At 45.2% G+C, this 18,377-nt stretch overlaps 1 protein-coding gene across 1 annotated transcript; it reads right to left on the bottom strand.

The window, feature by feature from the left end:
• Positions 1-906: 906 nt before the first annotated feature.
• Positions 907-18,220, bottom strand: RECQL (RecQ like helicase). The gene is made up of 16 exons (XM_054987720.1): positions 18,149-18,220; positions 17,585-17,674; positions 15,670-15,758; positions 13,806-14,000; positions 13,028-13,207; positions 11,319-11,425; positions 9,654-9,852; positions 9,231-9,397; positions 7,452-7,533; positions 7,136-7,284; positions 6,580-6,697; positions 6,348-6,486; positions 5,809-5,900; positions 5,434-5,650; positions 4,268-4,397; positions 907-1,969 (listed from the first exon to the last, which is right to left on the bottom strand). The coding sequence occupies exons 3-16, from the start codon at positions 15,686-15,688 to the stop codon at positions 1,790-1,792; spliced, it is 1,974 nt and encodes a 657-aa protein (XP_054843695.1). The 5' UTR covers positions 15,689-15,758; positions 17,585-17,674; positions 18,149-18,220; the 3' UTR covers positions 907-1,789.
• Positions 18,221-18,377: the final 157 nt, after the last annotated feature.

Genomic DNA, 18,377 nt, shown 5'->3' with positions numbered 1-18,377 from the left:
GCCACCCGCTGTCAAAATGCAGTTCCACGCAGGAGACTGAAGCGGAGCCAGTCAGTCAGCTTTATGAACCCTGCTGGGAGACAACCACAGCCTCTGGCATGCAAAACTAGCTGGTCTGTTTAGATAGCCAATACAGATAAGAGTTTTCTCCACCTACCACCCCCAAAGCAGCAGTGAATCCCCCAAATTAATGCTGAATGAATGAATGCATTTTTCCTGCCTATCAATACCCAAATTAGTTTACAGTAGGAAGAGGAGCAGCTCATTCACATGATAAACTTGCACCCATAAAACACGTCCCTCCTACAGACATCCTCACTAAATTGCTGACTATACTATTGTTGGCTCCTTGTGAACAAGGTTTTACTAAGCAAAATGCCTCTTGTGTTGATTCCCCTTCACACAGGAACATCAGCATGTTTATTTTGCTTTACAAAAATTGGTTTTATCAGCTGCCTCCAGACAAGATAAACCAGTCCTCTCTTGATTTCACTATTCAGACTACTAACAAAAGATGGACTTTTCCCCTATGACCTACATATACAGTCACTTTGGCTATTTTTTTAAAAAGCTTTACATACTGCTTACTTAAATTCACCCTTATAGCCTTCCTGATAGTTCCCACATCTTTTTGCAGGGGGCGGGGATCACACATGGCCAAATATTCCAACCTAGAGGTACTTCCTAAGCCCTGAAGTCTTTTTTCACCTGCAGCTGCTCCTTCACTGCTGTTATGCAAATCCTCCTCCTTTATAGTTCTTGACTGTGTCTCCAACCAGAAGCCTTCAGTCACTTATAGGGAAATCCTGAGCAGAGTTACTCCAGTCTGAGCTCAATGGGAATAACGGCACTGTGCATTAACCCCAGTGATTAAACAAATTTGTGTGGGTTGGGTTTGCAGGCTATGCGGAGGCCACACAGGGGAATGTGGATATCTGAGTCTTAGTGAGGAGTCTGGATGCTGTCGGTTCATTAGAGTGCCATGGCTCTGTTTCCTCGGAGCGGATAACGAAGCACGGGCAGCTTCACGTATATAGCAAAACAGTATAATGAGGAAGCCTATTGCTGCTGAGCTCTCGGTCACACCCTTGCACTGCAATATGTAATGTAGATCTGTGTGTATAATTCACCACCACCACCCCCTTTTCTAAGGAGTGGAGAGCACAAACTCAGCATGTTATATCTGCATCACATCATGCTGCAGGCAGGGAGAGTCCAGGCATTCGTGCTTCCTCACCTACGCCAGGTCTGTTTAGATAAAACAGGTGACTCTGCCCCCTTTGGTCTTCACAAGTACTCTTCCATTTCTAAAAACAGGTTGGTTCTTTGGATGCTGTGTAACGGAATGTCACACACAGTCAATGAAAAAGTAGATCTTTAGACAGTTGTCACTGCAAGGCAAAATCTCCACGTCACAATAAGCAGCAATTCAAAGTGTCATTTTGATAAGCACTCTTGTTGGTACACAGGCAAGAGAGGCAAGTTTGTCTTCTATACATACTTTAAAGCCCCTCTGAAACCACCTCAAAACTTCCATTTCAAAATATACTATATAAGATAGTTCACAAAAGCGGCAAGAAAAAAAACATTTGCGTTCCTTCTTGAAATCTCTGTCATCAGCTGCTGCCACCCCCTTGGAAAAAGTGGTGGACTGTTCGTCTTCTTGGTAGAGTCCTTTCACTTTCTGGGTAATTAGATTTGTTTTGGGTGAAAAATAAATAAGGATACATCATCTGTAGCCTTTCCCTCTAAAGGAGAAGATTTAAATACAGTATAGAAATCCCCTTTCTTAATCTTCAATGATCGTCAGCTCATCCTCCTCCTCTTCATCTGATTGAAGTTTACACTTCTTTGCTTGGAAATGGTATTTGGAAGAAGACTGTTTAAGCTTCCCTTCCTCTTTTTTGGGTGCAGACTTCCGTTTCTCTCCACTTGGGCTTCCCAGGCTACGTAGTGGAGGCGACTGGATCTGGCAAGCCAGAATGGTTCATGTGAAAAGAGAAATCACCTCAAAACGTTTGGCTGTCACTGATCTGCATCTCTCCTCTAGTAACATCTAGTGTTACTTCAAGATCCCTTCCTCACCCTGCTTTTAAGCTTCCCTAGAGGCCACAACCATGTGCAGCCAGAGGTACACACAGATTTCATATCTGGTTGAAGAATCACTGATCAGACTCATAGATCCAGAGGAGTTAGCCGTGTTAGTCTGTAGTAGCAAAACAGAAAAGAGTCCAGTAGCACCTTTAAGACTAACCAACTTTACTGTGACATAAGCTTTCGAGAACCATAGTTCTCTTCGTCAGAAGTATCTGACAGGCAGATGCATCTGACGAAGAGAGCTGTGGTTCTCGAAAGCTTATGCTACAGTAAAGTTGGTTATTCTTAAGGATACTACTGGACACTTTTCTATTTTACTGATCAGAATATATGCAATATATGCAAACAGCCAAGACAGCTGTCCAGCATCCTAATCAAGGATCCAATCTGTGGCTCTTTGAAGCCCCTCCCACCCAGGCCAATGTTTGCATGGCAATAACTCAGGGACTTCACGGTCCCCAGCATCGAGGGTCTCTTTCCCCCTGGACTGTCTTCTGTCACTGATACTCCATCATGGCAGGCAGACTAGGATTTAATTTCTCCCATTCAATTTACCTTTACCTCTCCTCTTAACCTTGTCCTCCCTTCTTAATTTCTCGGGCTCTAACCTCTTTCCCAATTCCCATCCACCTGGCTTCCAACCCTCCTGGAATAGAGGCCTTGTTTTTATCCTCTCCCTCCCTCCTATTCTCCAACCTTTCTCGTACATATGCCCTTTTCTCAGTATTTTTTTCTTGAACTAGTTTCAAGTTGGAGACACCTTTTGGGTAACTTAAAGTGGACACCACAGATTTGCAGTTGCGAGTTATTACAGCATGTCTGAACAATCATATGCAAATTGCTGCATTGTTTTATCACTGAATGGCCATATGTTGAATTATTCCTGTTGTGGACTTTTTAGTACTGATCTTGGTGTGAAAATGTATTGTCGAAGGCTTTCACGGCCGGAGAACGATGGTGGTTGTGGGTTTTCCGGGCTGTATTGCCGTGGTCTTGGCAGTGTAGTTCCTGGTGCTACACCTCTGAAGATGCCAGCCACAGCTGCTGGCGAAACGTCAGGAACTACAATGCCAAGACCACGGCAATACAGCCCGGAAAACCCACAACAACCATTGGTGTGAAAACCTGCCCTTTTCTCTTCTTTGCCACTCTATTCCTGGTGAGACAATAAAATCACCATCTGGATAAGTATCTGCTTCCCTCCCCTTTCGGGCGGTATATTAAGCCTAGTCATGTCTGTGTATTCATGGACTAAAAGATTCCCTCGGAGCCAGGGTCTGGAATTAACACGCATTGGGATGTTTGCACACATGTCCTGATACGTGTGTGTGTGTGTGTGTGTGTGTGTGTCACTTCACTGCTGTAAGGAGCAGAAAAGGCTGCAACTTCAGCTAAAAAACAGGAAAAGATTTGCGTCAATGGTGGCCACATTCCTTGAAATCACCTGAAAGGTGCATCAGAGAGAGAGAGAGAGAGAGCTCCATACAAGCACACAGCCCCAGCCACTCTATGCAATTCCGAATCTATCGGCCATTCAAGCTGGTTGATGCAGATTTATGGTTTGTTTCCTAAATGGCACATTTCTAAAGAAATGACTGCCTCCAGCTTACTTTACAAAAGCAGTCTGTATGTACAGTGCAATACTGGAACTGTGACTGGCTTCAGAAACTACACTACTCATGCAAGCTGACCGCTTGTACAATTGGTTTTATTCTAGACAAGAGTTAGTTTTGATGGTGAAAGGCTTTAATGGAAGAGAAACAAGTCCTAGGCTTCTTTTTTCCTGGATCTGAATGAGTGTTTTGGTAGTAAGAGAGCAGAACTTCTGCCTTTTTTTGGTTTTACTCTAACTCCCATCCTTATACGCTCCCTGGCTCCCTACTGTTCATACCTCCCTCCTTCCCTAACATTCTGAGTTCCTGAAAAACAGAGATGGTTCATCAAAAGTTTGGGTTCTTCCATCATTACAAAAGACTTGTGATGCTCTGCCCCCAAATGGTACGGTCTTAAAATGCTGCATTAACAGTGTTGCATTTCCTTTGGTAGAGCAACTTGCATATTCTGCTTCACTATCCAATAGGCAGAGCTGGGAGAAAAATGGTTGAGCCCGCAGCTACAACCCAGTGTCAAATAGTCCATACTATTTTGCAGGGGATGGGGGTAGTCTTACCTTGGTACTATTTTTGCCGCTTGCTATCGCTTGCATAGTGATAACGTGCGCCTTATTTTTCAGGAGATCAGCTCGAGGCCCTATCTTCACGTAGGATATAGTAGCAAATGCAGTGAAACTGAAGTCTTCCCTGCAAGAAATTAAGCCCGGCTGTATGAAAAGGGAGAACCAGAACAAGAAGCCAAAGCCCAGATGAAACAAAATGGGGATAAGGAGTGCATCAAGGGTTAACACTGTACTAAACGGCCCTTCGAAGCCTGACTCCAAGTGCCCATCCTAATCTTCAGAGCCCTCAGTTATCACCTCCTCCCACATAAACCTTATTGCCCATGAAGATGGCTCCTTTTCCATGTTCCTCCACTGCCTGAGGCAAAGGGGATGGCGATGCAGGCCAAGTAGCTTTAAGACTTAAAATGCGGGCCGAGGGAAGGACATTTTTGCTCCATCGGCAACAGGCAAAGGCAGTGCTTTCCTGGAGAGCCGTGGGAATGCTTGAACTTTTCTAAATCCTGCTGTTCTACTGCAGACCAACTCGACTAACCACCGAAACGGATTTCTAAATGCATAGGGGTTTTTTGCTGCTGCCATTCTCTGCCACTGGTCTTAATGGCTTCTGCTGGTTTGGGGGTTTTCTGCTGTTGGTTTCATTCCTTGTACTTGAGTTCAGTATCACTTTAGAGACAAGTAAGATTTTCAGGGTATAAGCCTTTGTGTGTCAGAGCTCCCGTATGTAGATCATTGGTCTCTAAGGTGCTAGTGGACTCCAATCCTGCTGTTTCTACTCCAAATGGCTACCATTGCCTATGTTGCGCTTCTGGGTATCGCTTTGTTCTAGACTGTGAAATTTAAAAAATAGTTAGCCACTTGAGTTGAACAAGGGGGAATTTGTTACATCTAACGAACACATAAAGCTGCTTTCTCCCAGGTCGGCCCATCCGCCTATCAAGGTCAGTACCATCTACTCTGGCTAACGGGCTTTCCAGGATCTCAGAGGTCTTTCACATCACCAATGTACTACATGGCTGTTTTTAACTGGAGATATTTTGGACTGATCCCAAAACATTCTCCATGAAAAGCAGATGCTATAAGCACTGAGCCACTGACCCTTTTCAAAATAATCACGCAACAAAGCCCCTGAAGAAAGAGCTGTTCATTTGTATACTTACTTCAGATAACGCTGCAGTATCAAATGGGCAACGATTCTTTCCAATGTAACACGGGGAAGGTTGGGAGCAGCAACTTCTACCCCCAGTTTGGACAACCCCTTCCCTAGCCAGGCATCCACCAACTTCAGAGGCGTGAATTTTTCTTTCATTTGGTCCACTTGCCCTAAAATCTTGACAAGGTCCCTGCCATACCCGCTCACGTCCATCTTCTCAACCGCTAAGCCACAAGGGGAGAAACAAACAGCCACAAAACAGAACAGACCATGAGCTGCTGAAAGGTATAAAAATGGGCCTCAAATTCCATCTCTGCTCCAGACGGGATCCTCCATGTGTCACCCTGTCCATGTGTCACCCCATTACAAATCAATCACTTACGCTCAACTCGACAGCAGTTATCACACATTTTGTTACAGTTGGCAGAGTCCCAAGCTTCGTCAAAATGATGAGCTATCAGCACCCGGCGACACCTGGAAATATAAACATCCAGATCAAGAAGCAAACAGAAAAGCGCAGGCAGGCCCACGTGCACTGAGCCCCAAAGCAGGAGGAGAGCAACTGAGGACTCCTTCCCGTGGCAGACCTGGATCCTGGGTACAAATGTGGGTATTCAATGGGCACATTTGGATGTAATGTCTGCTCCCTGCCAACCACACTTTGCAAGTCAAGAACCAGCCTCAGGAATGTTAGGCAGCACATCACTCTCTCTCTCTCTCTCTCTCTCTCTCTCTCTCTCTCTCTCACACACACACACACAAACACACAAACACCAGCAAGAGAGTGAGAGAAGTTAAAAACAAAACTGCTCTAGGAGCCCATGCTACTCTGAAAACAAAATCAACAGGAACAGCAACTTTTTAAAAGACCACCTCTACACAAGCACAACACGCATGTACAAAACAAACAAAACCGTTTACCTGGTTACATTATGGCAATAGGAAACCATGGCATACAGCTTCTCTTGCCCTACGTTTTCCATCACTACCATCGTGCTGATTCTGAACATGTCTCCAAAACCGTAATATAAGATGCAATCGGCTTTCTGGTCGTCCCGACCTAGAACAACATTTTTTAAAAACAGATTTTAACCCCACACGCTACTATCAGGAAGCAGCTGCTCGGAATCTGCCCTTGGTTACTCGAATATACCTGCACGTCCACTCTCTTGGTAATAGTTCTCCATGGACTTGCTCATTGAGTGATGAATTACAAACCTCACGTCTGGCTTATCGATTCCCATACCAAAAGCAACGGTGGCCACTACAACCTGGAAGAGAGAGGTAGCATATGAGCCCCTTCCTGTACTTCCAGATCTGCCAATGAGGCCCTGTTCAGGGTGCCAACTTAGTTACCCCTCAAAGACCACAGCGTTTTCTGTTGTCACTCTGGTACTGGGAGGCACATGTGGTCTCATTGCTTGCTATCTTTTGAAAACTGATAAAGACACACTTGTTCTGTTAAGCTGTTGCGAGGGAGAAATGGGGAGAAGCCCTTTGTTTATGGACTGTTGTTGCAAAATCTGACTGGTGGCAATGGTACTGCTGTTTAGTTTTACTGACAGGCTCAACGTGTTGTGTTTTTATGATATAAAGGCCCTTGGTTATGGAAAAGCAGAATACAAATCTAGTAAATAAAGAAAATCAGAGCTCATCGCCAGGAGAGGATTAATCTGAGCTGAACAGAGGAAACAAATTGTACACTTCACCTGGATTTCGTTAGCAGACCACCGCTTGTGAACTTTGCTCTTATCTTTGGGTTCCATGTTTGCATGGTAAGTGCCCGCCTTGATGCCCAGTTTCTGTAAACTCATGGTGATTTGTTCCGCATCCTTCTGGGAAAAGCAGTAGATGATTCCTGTACCAAGAAATGAGGACAGTGTTGAAATCGGAGATGGGGGGGTTTGCACCACCCACACAAAGCAAGAGTAAGGCTTTCAGAGACCCTCCCAGAGCACAGCTTTACAAGGCAGCTCACCTACTGATACAATTGTGCTTTAAGAGAGCAGCCCTTAGAGTGTTCACCTGAAAGGCCTTTGTATCTTCCATTGATGAGCTTAACAATATCCTCAATTAAACTCTGAGCATTCGAAGGCTTTTGCCGAACCTAATGGTTTTTAAAAGGCATTAAAAATTACAAATTAGTTTTACTTCCTCTTTTCATAAATCCATCTACTTGTGATTACAGTTTACATACTAATAATCTCTTGCACCAGTTAAGTGGTTGGGTTGCAAATCAGCACTCCAGTGGTTCAAATCCCACTACTGCCACGAGCTCAGCAGGTGGCCTTGGGTGAGCCACTCCTCTCCGCCCCAGCTCCCCAGCTGCACTGGGGGGATAATGAGAACATTGGCTTTGTTCACCGCTCTGAATGGCAGTAGTATATAAGTGCACTGTTATTATTGCATTGGCCATCTGGAACCACCTGACCTCTCCATGTGTCTAACAAGCACACTGGGAGGCATATTTATGGCTGATCCCCAGTTCTGAACCTCCATAACCTGGACAGCTTTGAGAATTAGTTAGGCAGGGCTTTTGGTTAATGGGGTTGGTTGGGCGGGGGAGGTACATCTGTTCTCCACATTCTATTTTCATTTTAATAAAATAGCCCTTAATCGCCCAAAATCAAGTGGCTTAGATGCCGACCAATGTTTTCAAGGATGCCAGGCCTTCTGTCCACAGACGATGACTTTCCCCACCTCTCCCTACCTGCAGCATCCCCAAATGCCCCTCGATCCTGTTTCTGGGGCTCCCCTCTCCCAGAGGGAGGAAGTGGGAAAATCACATTGTGCAGGCAAAAAAACCCGCTGCACCCATGGAAAACATTAGTTTGGATCCAACCCAGTGGCTAGGAAGTGAAGCCCCCTCATTAACCCACAACACAACCGAAGCGCCCCAATGTGGCAACGAGTGTGATATTCACTTGGAGTGATGCAGCAGGATTTGAAACCAGTGGCACCTCAGCAGGGCTGGATCTATGGTTGCCGGCACCCAGGGCAACCCAAGTATGGCTCCTTGCACATGCGCGCAGCATGCAGGGAGGAGCGTGCCGCCTGTGCGGTACGCTGGCTGCCCCGGCATGCTGCAGAGTGGCTGGGAAGCGTGGATGGTTGGGAAGCCGCCCGCGCCATTCGCCTGCCCCGCAGGACAGGGGGCATGCTGCAAGCCAGCAGGCAGTCTCCCAGCCACCCGCGCTGCTGCCTGCGCACTCCCGGCGGCTGGCAGCTGCCCCCCTGCCCCCCCGTCGATCTGGCCCTGCACCTCAGAGACCAACAAGACTTTCAGAGTGTAAGCTTTTGAGGGTCAGCGCTCCCTTCTTCAAATACCTTCAGGGAGCTCTGACTCTCAAAAGCTGACACAGAAAAAAAATCTTGTTGATCTCTTGAGGTGCCGCAGGACTCAAATCCTGCTGTTCTACCACAGACGAACACGGCTACCCACCTAAACTATCTGAGTGATGGGATTCGTCAGCAGATATAACCCTGCCGAAACCAAGGACAAAATCAATCATGAATTAATTGATTCTAGAATTTACAGTCAACCCAGCAAGAGAGTAAACCCCTTGCTTCTAAAGGCATGTCAACTTGGGGGTGAGAATAGAACGGGACAACTATGTATTCTGCAGAGCTATTGTCCAATAGCGGCCAGGTAAAAGTTAAATGGGAACACGTGACTTTAACAGCTTTGAATCACCTTAAATCCCAAGTATTGCACCTCTGCCTGGTGAGTGGGTTGGGCTGAACCTTCTGCATCTCCCATTGCTCCTGGTTCTAGCCAGTTTTCAGGAAATGCAACAAGCATACCTCATAGTAGAGATTGGGCCGGTTAAATGACGCAGTGAAGGTGATGCACTTCTGAACACACAGAATTTTCTGCGCGTCCTGCAGAACATGGCTCGTTGCAGTCGCAGTCAGCCCGATCAATGGCGCATTGGGAAATTGCCGCTTTAAAATCCCCAGCAACTTGTAATCTAAATGCAAATGAACGACAATAGTGAACAAAAATATTGAAAAAAACCCAATTTTTTACACTATGTGTCTCCAAGTTCTGCTTCAGGAGACTGTAAGAGGTAAAACCATTCAGCCACCTCCAAATTAACGAAATCTCAGTAAGCACTGAGAAGAGGGATTCTGGGTTTCCTCAATAACAAGATCAAAGATGGCGAACAAGCTTCCCTGAAAGACAGTTTCGTTTGCGCATGTGAAGTTCTTTCCGGGTGGACATACCAGGCCTGAAGTCGTGTCCCCACTGGCTGCAGCAATGGACCTCATCCACTGCAATGCGGGTAAGCCTTCCCGCTTGGTAAGCTTTCTCCAACTTGGACATAAACATCTTGCTTTTGGCAATCTTCTCTGGAGTCACATAAACCAGCTTGAGCTGTGAATTGCGAGCCAACATTTCAGCATGAACCCACTTCACATGATCCTATTTGGGGGGTAGGGGGAGGAGGAGAGAAGGACCATACAGTCAAGACATCAAAATGATCACAAACTGTAACTCTGTGTCTGCAGTTGATTAAAAATCTATATAACGTTGTACTAATTATGGGTCAAATCCACAATCACGTCTGCCAGGCAGATGGCCTCCACTAACGTCAAAAAACACCTCCTAGTAACAACTTAGCTCTCAAACATTTACATTTATTTTGACATAGATTGCTACCTGCATCCATGGAGAAAGCATTTCTACTGTTTTATCATGGTGGTTGCTATATTTCCCATCCCAGATTTCCTAAGCGTACCATGGACAGGTGGTCTCATAGGGATGCATGTCCGTGCATTCTGGGGGAAATGCACTGTTATTCCCTAGCTTGACTTGAATCTAAGGACGCTCGCCTCCAAATCCAACCCTCTTATCCGCAGGTTCCCATGACTGAGCCTCTCTTCCTTTACTTGCTTCAGATCTATTACTCTCCAAAGAAGGTCTAACATTCAGCATTGCAAAGGGGAACCCCAGAATTCAGGAATTCAAGAACCCCAAAACCATCAGTGCCTGGATAAGGAATTAAGGGGTCAGAGGTCACTCTATCCACTGTAACTGCAAGCTAGCAAGATACCTCTTTTCAGCCTGTAGGTCATGCAAAGATAATCAGAAGGAAGAGGAAGTGGGAGTCATTAGGAGTTGCTAGATCTTGCTTAAGTCCTTTCTTTAACCTACCCATACAAAAGTCAGCGGATGCGGCCAGATCCCCTGTGGAATGGCCTTTCACAAAACTCCCCTTTTGACCTCACTGAAAGCGAGGGGAACATTTCCTTTTAGGTAAAAGTTCAGAGCACTGCTATAGCCTGCCTTGGGTGCGGAGATGCCCAGGAGAAAGGTAGGCTTATTAAATATTTTAAATCAATGAATGTAGTTGCCTTGCTATTGCTGCAAAATTGTGCTCTTATGCTCATTTGAGTCTAACCAGTAGCGTGCACAGTTTGTTTCCATCCCACTGCAATCTTGAAAAGAACCTAGTACACTTGGCGCTTCTGAGAGAAGCATAGTGCAACAGTGTTCAGCGCTAATTATCCCAATCCATACTGGAAACATGTGGTGCAGATTATGGCAGAGGGTCTTCCCCCCCCCCCCCCATTGAGTTAACCACCTCTGGGTCTATAGAGCTAGGATTTGGTGGGGGGTAGGGGTTGTTTTCAAGTTTTCAGGCCAACCAAATCCCTAGCAATTCTCATTTTGCTATATCCATTTAGATGCCATCAATATTCTAGAGAGGGTTTTCTACAAGACTGGGCTATGCTGCTACATTCCCAATGAAAACCTACAAAGCCCACACTAACAAACTGAAGGAACACCGCTCGCTTAGGTCCATGGCCTCTAAATATAAGGGCAAGATGCTAAGAACTGATGTCTAAATTTGGCAGCTGGCTCCCATGCTTAGCAAGGAGTCCTACCTTACTGCTAGAGGCATTTAATAAAGTTGCAGAAATTCCCAGCTGCTCCAGGATCATTAGTTGGTCCTCCATGAGTGAGATCAGTGGACAAATGACAAGGGTGAACCCTGAAAAACAAAACAAGCCCTTGAATCCGCTCCCTGACATGTTCACAGTTAACCGCACAGCCAGACTCCCTGCTCAGGAGAAGATACTAAGAACATACATTTATACTGTGCAAAAGGAGGCATGTTCCCTGGAAGTCGGCTACACAACTGTGATGGTTTCACTGCGCTGTTGCCACACACCTATTGTACTAAGCACCCCAACAATGGGCACATTTGTCCCTGTTGCAAGCACACAACCAAAATGCCTCCCCAGTTAATAAGAGCTATTAAAATACTCAAGACATCTTCATGCTGTATTTCAAGCCATGGCAACAGAACATACATGGCTTGCTATTGTGTGTGCTACGCATACCGTAGGAATCTGATTTACAGTCAAACTGCTGGTCCATTAAAACAGTATAGCCAAGTCTGACTGGCTGCATCTCGCCAAGGGCTCTGACAGGGATCTTTCCTAGCCCTGCTCTCCAAGGTCGTTTCAGACAGAGATGCCAAGGCCTGGACTCAGTACCTTGTGTGTGCATGCTATGTGATCCACCAACAAGGTGTGGTGCCAGGTTTTCCAAAATGCCCTTCCCTTGTGATACTTGCCTGGTACCATTATTAACAATGAGATTCCAGACAAAGCCCTCTTTGTTCCAGTGCACTTTTGAGCACCTTCTTCACTGTTTATGTTCTGATGATTTAGTTATCTGTTTTGCTCTGTTTTATGCTTTATCATTTTGTTGACGGTATTGGTGCTGTTTGTACTTTCTTTGGTTATTCCAAAACTAATTGGATCAGCTTTTTAAATAAATAAAATATCAATACATTCAGTTTCTTTTCCCTAACCTCCCTACTGTACATTCTTGCTGTACAACAAGCTTATATGGGCTGGTGGCGTGGGGGGGGGGGGGGGTACTCTAACAACCTTCAGTCTCAGTCATAAAAGCCAGCTGGCATCTCTCCCTAGAAAAGCTTATTGCTGGGCTGTAAGGAAATGTTTACACACATGCAGTCATTATTTAGCAACTCACACTATTAAAGCTGGAATTCTCAGAAGTTATTGAATCAAAAACATGGTATGATAATTATATTAAAAGTTTCAATGAAAATAGCAAAGCATCAGGGAGCAGGGATATGCAAACGCAGCCCCAGAGCCTAAAGAAGACCGCCTGCATCGCGCTACTATCCTGTTCTCCTTTGGGTCATGCACTATCTACATATCTATGCAGCTAGAGAAGCCAGTGTGGCTGGGTGGTGGCAGAAGGAGCTAATCAATATGGCACACTGGCCCATGTCAACATGACTCCCAAAGCTAGAAAATTTTCCCTAATGCTAATGTATACCATTTGGTCATTTGCCAGTATGAATACAATAGAAATAACACGTCTATCTCAGCTTGCACGATTAAGATCATTTAAAGCTAAATTTGCCACTGATTAAGCAGAAATATTTACAGTGAGAAGTTAATTGAAAACCTTCTACTCTTATATTACAATACAGTCATAGATTGTTACCTAATTCAATTATTTAGCAACAGAAAATTGCAACTAGTGCAGTTACCAAGAGAAGAATAAGCAAGGAAAAGCCAGCATCCATTTGTTTGAGAACATAAGCACGTACCATCAGAAGATACAGCTGGTAGTTGGTAACACAGACTCTTTCCACCACCGGTAGGCATAACAAGAAACACATCTCTTCCTGACATTGTAACGTTGATAGTTTCCAGTTGCAAAGCCCTAAACTTCTGAAGCTTAAAACTCTTCTGCAACTCTCCTCTGATCTTTGTAGACCATGGAAAATCTATGAAAGTAAAGCGGTATACTTATACAAAGTCAGCATTCCTTCGAAAAGAGAAAGTTACAAAAATGTTTTTCTAAAGTAGTAATAACTCTCCTCCCCCTGAATTGGCAGATGGGGTGCAATTAGAGTCCACCTACATGCCAAACCTAAATGGCTCGGTACTCTTTGGAAACATTTGCTCCCAACGCGGCAAGAGGTGATGGAACTATTCTATTCTGCAACCATATAAACTTCAGTTTTCCATCCATTTAAGTGAACTGAAGAAGCAATACAAAAGTAATGAAAGGACCTTTCCAACAACACCACCTCCCTTCTTAATAAGCTATGATAGCCATTGTTAAGAAATTACCCTTCTGCAAAGTTGCATCCCATAGCACCTCGATAGCAGTAATAATCCTCTCACTCGACTAACATGGGCTCAGACCGCAGTGACTCTGCTTAAGATTTCACTGCTTAGAATTTCACTGTAAGAGAGCCATCCTAAGCAGGTCTACGCAGAAGTAAGTCCCATTTCTTTAATGGGGCTTGGTAGTGTCAGAAATGACTATTTGAATGCCAGTACAAGGAATTGTCAAGAATCGAATCCCATCTTGCAGACCTTCCTTGTTCCAAGCTTCCGGTGCTGATTCAATGTCTTTGCTCCCCCCGCTCTCCGCATCAGAATACTCCCTTATTTTCTTCTTCAGCACAGACTTCTTCTGAATAAGTTCCTGCTGGCGTTCCAGAAGTTCTTGAACCTGGACCTCGAGAGCCTGAAGTTCACTGTCAACAGAAGCCAGTTCCTCTTGCAGCACTAAAGTAGAAAGAGACGAGCATTCCAACAATTTTCCCCGCATGCGAAGCTAGCAGGGTAGTAACCAAAGCAATCCTGTAAATCACCCTGGACTTGGTGCAAAAAGAAGATCGGTTACGGCTTGCCTTTTTTCCTCGTTCCTGTCTAGACCCCTTGTAGAGAGCTCTAGACAGAAGGGTTTTTCCAAAGAGCTCTTGGTTCCCCGCTACACATGAATTCCAACCCCCTCTAAACAAGAAAATGCTCCATAGAGGAACTTCTGTGAGTCCTGGACTCTCACGAAACTTCTACACTTTGCTTTTTCTGCAGCTGCCTGCCACTTTCTTATCTTATGCCTACTCACAGAGTGATTGTTGTGGTGGTAACAATAACATAATTTGTAAACTGCTTTGAGTGGGTGTTAAAGTTGCCCTGAAAGGCGGTATGAAAATCGCATGTTGTTGTTATTATTACTCTCATATTTACATAATTTTACACCAGTCCAAAAAAAACAGAAGATGACCTATGCAAACCGAATGGCTTTTTTCTGTTTCTGGCATGCTGGTAATACCAGTCTGTGGCAGCAGTCACAGGACTGGATGAGCAGTGGAGAGACATGGGCCAAATCCTTCCTCAGTTAAGACTAGACATGGGCACGATCCAAAAATAAATCCCGATTAAGTCGATCGTGGATCTGGGCTGCCGCCGAATGCAGGTTCCCGAATCTAACCGATCAAGTCTCGTTTTCGGTCCAAAATCGGGAATTGGGGAGGCCAGCACCCAGAGCAACCATAGTCAGGCTGTTGCGCGCGCGCTCCTGAGTCGCTCATGCCCACGCAGCAAGCCAGCTGTCCCAGTGCGCTGCGGAGCTGGCAGCAGCGCAAGTGGCTTGGAGGCTGCCTGTGCCATTCACCTGCCCCGCAAGACAAGGGGCGGCTGGCTTGTCCGCGCGCCCCTTGTCCTGGGTAAAGGCGAGCGGCGCGAGCGGCCTCCCAGCCTCCCGCGCTGCCTTTTGCCTTTCCCCAGGACAAGGGGCGGCTGGCTTGCCCACACACCCCTTGTCCTGGGGAAATGCAAAGGGCGCAGACAGCCTCCCAGCCTCCCGCACTGCCTTTTGCCTTTCCTTTGTGCCCACCCCCTTCCCCCTCCCTCCCCTGGGTTGCTGCTCCGTGTTTGGAAGGAAGCCTGCTAATCAAGGAAAGCTGGGCTTCCATTCGAGTTTCGAGGGCGACAGAAGGAGGGCAAACACAGCTCATTTCCCTGACTCCGTTGCCCCGGGAATTAATTACTAGCACCAGAGTGTCTGCAATTCCGAACAGAAACTGACCCATCCAATCAAGTCCCAAACTAGCAAACTCCAGAACCGATTAGCTGAGTCACGATGGCGAAAACGCCAAAATCGGGGGTGGGTGGGTTGAAATCGTAATTCAGATCGGGCCCATCTCTAGTTAAGACATTCACCGGGTGACCATGGGCCAGTCACTCTCTCTCTCTCTCACCCCAGCCTACATTACCGAGTTGTTGTTGGGAGAATTCAACGGGGAAAGAAACCATGTATGCCACCCCATGTCCTTGGAGGAAGGGTGGGATTAAAAAAATATAAGGAATACATTTCTTGTTAACACACAGACAACACAACACAAGCTATCGATCTTGTGCTATATAACCTGCAGCGGAAGATCTGGGTTACCAGAAAGAGTGGTCGTCATCTTCAAAGTTCAAAGTCTCTCAGCCTGATGAGCGAGTATGGGTCCAAAGCAATTCCTCAGTAGAATCTTTCTAAAATATTTGAAAGGATAATAAAAACCTTTAAAAGTCACAAGCATGAAAATCCATCTCTGGAGAAAGAACATGGTCTCATCATAAGGAATATTTAAATCTCTCTGGAATGTAACTGCTGCCCTGAAAGACAGCCCATCACCTTGGCAGAGAATATTTTCTTATAACAACACTGCATTTATTTATTTGCTTCAGTTATAGCCCACCATTCCCCCAGCAACAACGCAAAGTGTCTTATATTGTTCTCTTCTCCTCCATTTTATCCTCACAACAACCCTGTCAGGTAGGTTAGGCTGAGAGTATGACTAGTCCAGGGTCACCCAGCATGCTTCCATGCTAGTGTAGGGTTCTGAACCCGGGTGCCCCAGATCTTAGTCCAACCACAACACCACTTTGGATCTATGTAGCGACTAGCAAGTTTGCACTTGGGAAACTAGAGCACAGGACCCCAGACATGGCTAGGACAAACACAATTCCTCTGTCTTAGCTACCCTGCAAGGCTGTCATGAGGATTAAATACAAAGAAGGGGAATAATGTAGTCCACATTCAGCTCCTTTAAGGAAAGCCAGGAGGAAAAGATAGTAAAATAAAAGCCTTTGTGCCCACCATGCTTTCTTCAAAATATTTTGATAGGCATCTTTGCATTGTTATCACAGCCATAAGTCCCAGTTTGAGTCTGCTTAATTTGACACTGTATATATGTACATGAAACTGCTTTATACTGAATAATCATCAAGGTCAGTATCGTCTACTCTGACTGGCAGTGGCGGTTCAAGGTCTCAAGAAGAGGTCTTTTACATCTGATACTTAAAAAAAAAAAACTGGACATGTTAGGAATTGAATCTAAGACCTTCAGCATGCAAAGATGATGCTCCACCAGTAAGCCACACAGACATTGCCTTTCTCCTTGGAAAATAAACTTGGGCCACTAGAGGGCACCGTGCATTTCAATGAGGGATGGGAATAGAATAATAAATGAAAAACTTCCAAACCAGCGAACTGTCAATTTTTATATGCAATTTGTCTGCTAGTTCCAGCCCTAAACACTAATTTGCCTACTCATCAGCACCCACGTTAATCACCAACTGTTTGGCAGCACAACAATCAGACTAAACCTAAAAGATGCAGCAATAGATTAAGGCCTAACTATAAGGTACAGAAACAGTTAGTTGCTTCTAAGCAATCAAAAAAGAAAAAAACATCCCTACCTTTTAAGCTATATCCTGGTAATCATGACTGCTATACTACCACATGGCTCAAGGTGGTATAATCAGTGGATAAAATGACCCTCAGATTGGCATGAAAGTACACAGATGAACAAGAAGGCTTTGAATGGGGAAGAAGCTCCTTTTTTAAAAAAAAACGGCTACTGAAATGCTTGTGCAGTCTTTCCTGAACCCCAGGGATACATATTGCCATCAGAAACAAGGGAGTTCACTGGTTGTCGTAAGTCTTCCATTGACAATGTTTTATTACTGCTAACTAGGCAAGTGCAATCCTACACAAAGCTACACCCTTCTAAGTCCACTGAAGCTTAGGACTGCATTATAAGACTCCTGGAAATATTAAGGCAGGACACAGAACAGACACCAGAGAATAAGCTACAGGATTTGAGTTCGGTGGCACCTTAAGAGACCAACAAAATTTTCAGGGTATGAGCTTTTGAGAGTCAGAGGTCTCTTCTTCAGACAAGGAAGTTTTGACTTTCAAAAACTCCCTTATACTTTGGAGATCTTGCTGGTCTCTAAGGGGCCACTGGACTCAAATCCTGTTGTTCTACAACAGACCAACATGGTTACCCACCTCAAATAACCTTTTCACTTACCCATCTAGCACAGCTTCCAGTGTTCAAGGTGAGATCCTCTGTGTTCTGTTACTCATCCAGTCCTCAAACTAAACTTCTTCAGGATGCAAACTGTGAAAATGAGGAGTTTTTGAAAAACACTGCAAAAAGCACAACATTTAACAAACCAAAGGCAGACTGCTGGCTGTGTGGAATACCAGTTAAGAGTGTCAGTCTAGAAGCTGGGAGACGCAGGTTCAGATCCCTGCTCTGCCATGGAAGCTCGCTGGGTGAGTTGGCATAACTTATCTTACAGGGTTGTTATGAGGATAAAATGAGAGAGAAACACTGTAAGCTGCATTGAGTCCCCATTGGGGAGCAAGGCCGGGTATAAATAATGAGTTAAACAAATAAACAAGAAGTTCTATTAAGATCTATTGAGAAATCTATTAAGATATGGGGAAATTAACTGAAAACTAATCAATTTGCCTCCCAATGAAGCAGGGCAAGGAAATGTTTTAAAAGGCAAAACCAAGGGCGAAGAGAGGAGATATGTATCCAAGATATACTGGCTCTGGACAGGGAGGCTCCATTCAATTGTCCCACCTGACAACCAAAACTCCCTTTTCCTCAGGCGCGCATAGGCAAATCTGAGAGAGAGAGAGAGACGCTCTCCCCTTCCTGTCATAAACCGCGCCAATCAGCATACGTATCTTTCTACATCCTCCCTCCTCAGCCAATCAAGGGTCAGCCACGACCGCGCGTTCGCCCTTTCGTCACTGACTCCTCAACCAATCCAGGGCGCGCGCACACACACTCACTCTTTTTTTTCCCC

The sequence above is a fragment of the Eublepharis macularius genome, chromosome 9 (genome assembly GCF_028583425.1).
Source record: "Eublepharis macularius isolate TG4126 chromosome 9, MPM_Emac_v1.0, whole genome shotgun sequence".
Lineage (NCBI taxonomy): Eukaryota > Metazoa > Chordata > Lepidosauria > Squamata > Eublepharidae > Eublepharis > Eublepharis macularius.
The sequence above is the reverse complement of the archived record's forward strand: the minus strand, read 5'-3'. Positions and strand labels throughout refer to the sequence as shown.

What these genes read in the sequence shown, in the direction of transcription:
- RECQL (XM_054987720.1), bottom strand. An exon ending in TAAATGCCTCTAGCAGTAAG is followed by an intron (nt 9,853 to 11,318) that starts GTAGGACTCCTT and finishes CCCCCCAAATAG; the next exon opens with GATCATGTGAAGTGGGTTCA. An exon ending in CCAAGAGAGTGGACGTGCAG is followed by an intron (nt 6,487 to 6,579) that starts GTATATTCGAGT and finishes ATGTTGTTCTAG; the next exon opens with GTCGGGACGACCAGAAAGCC.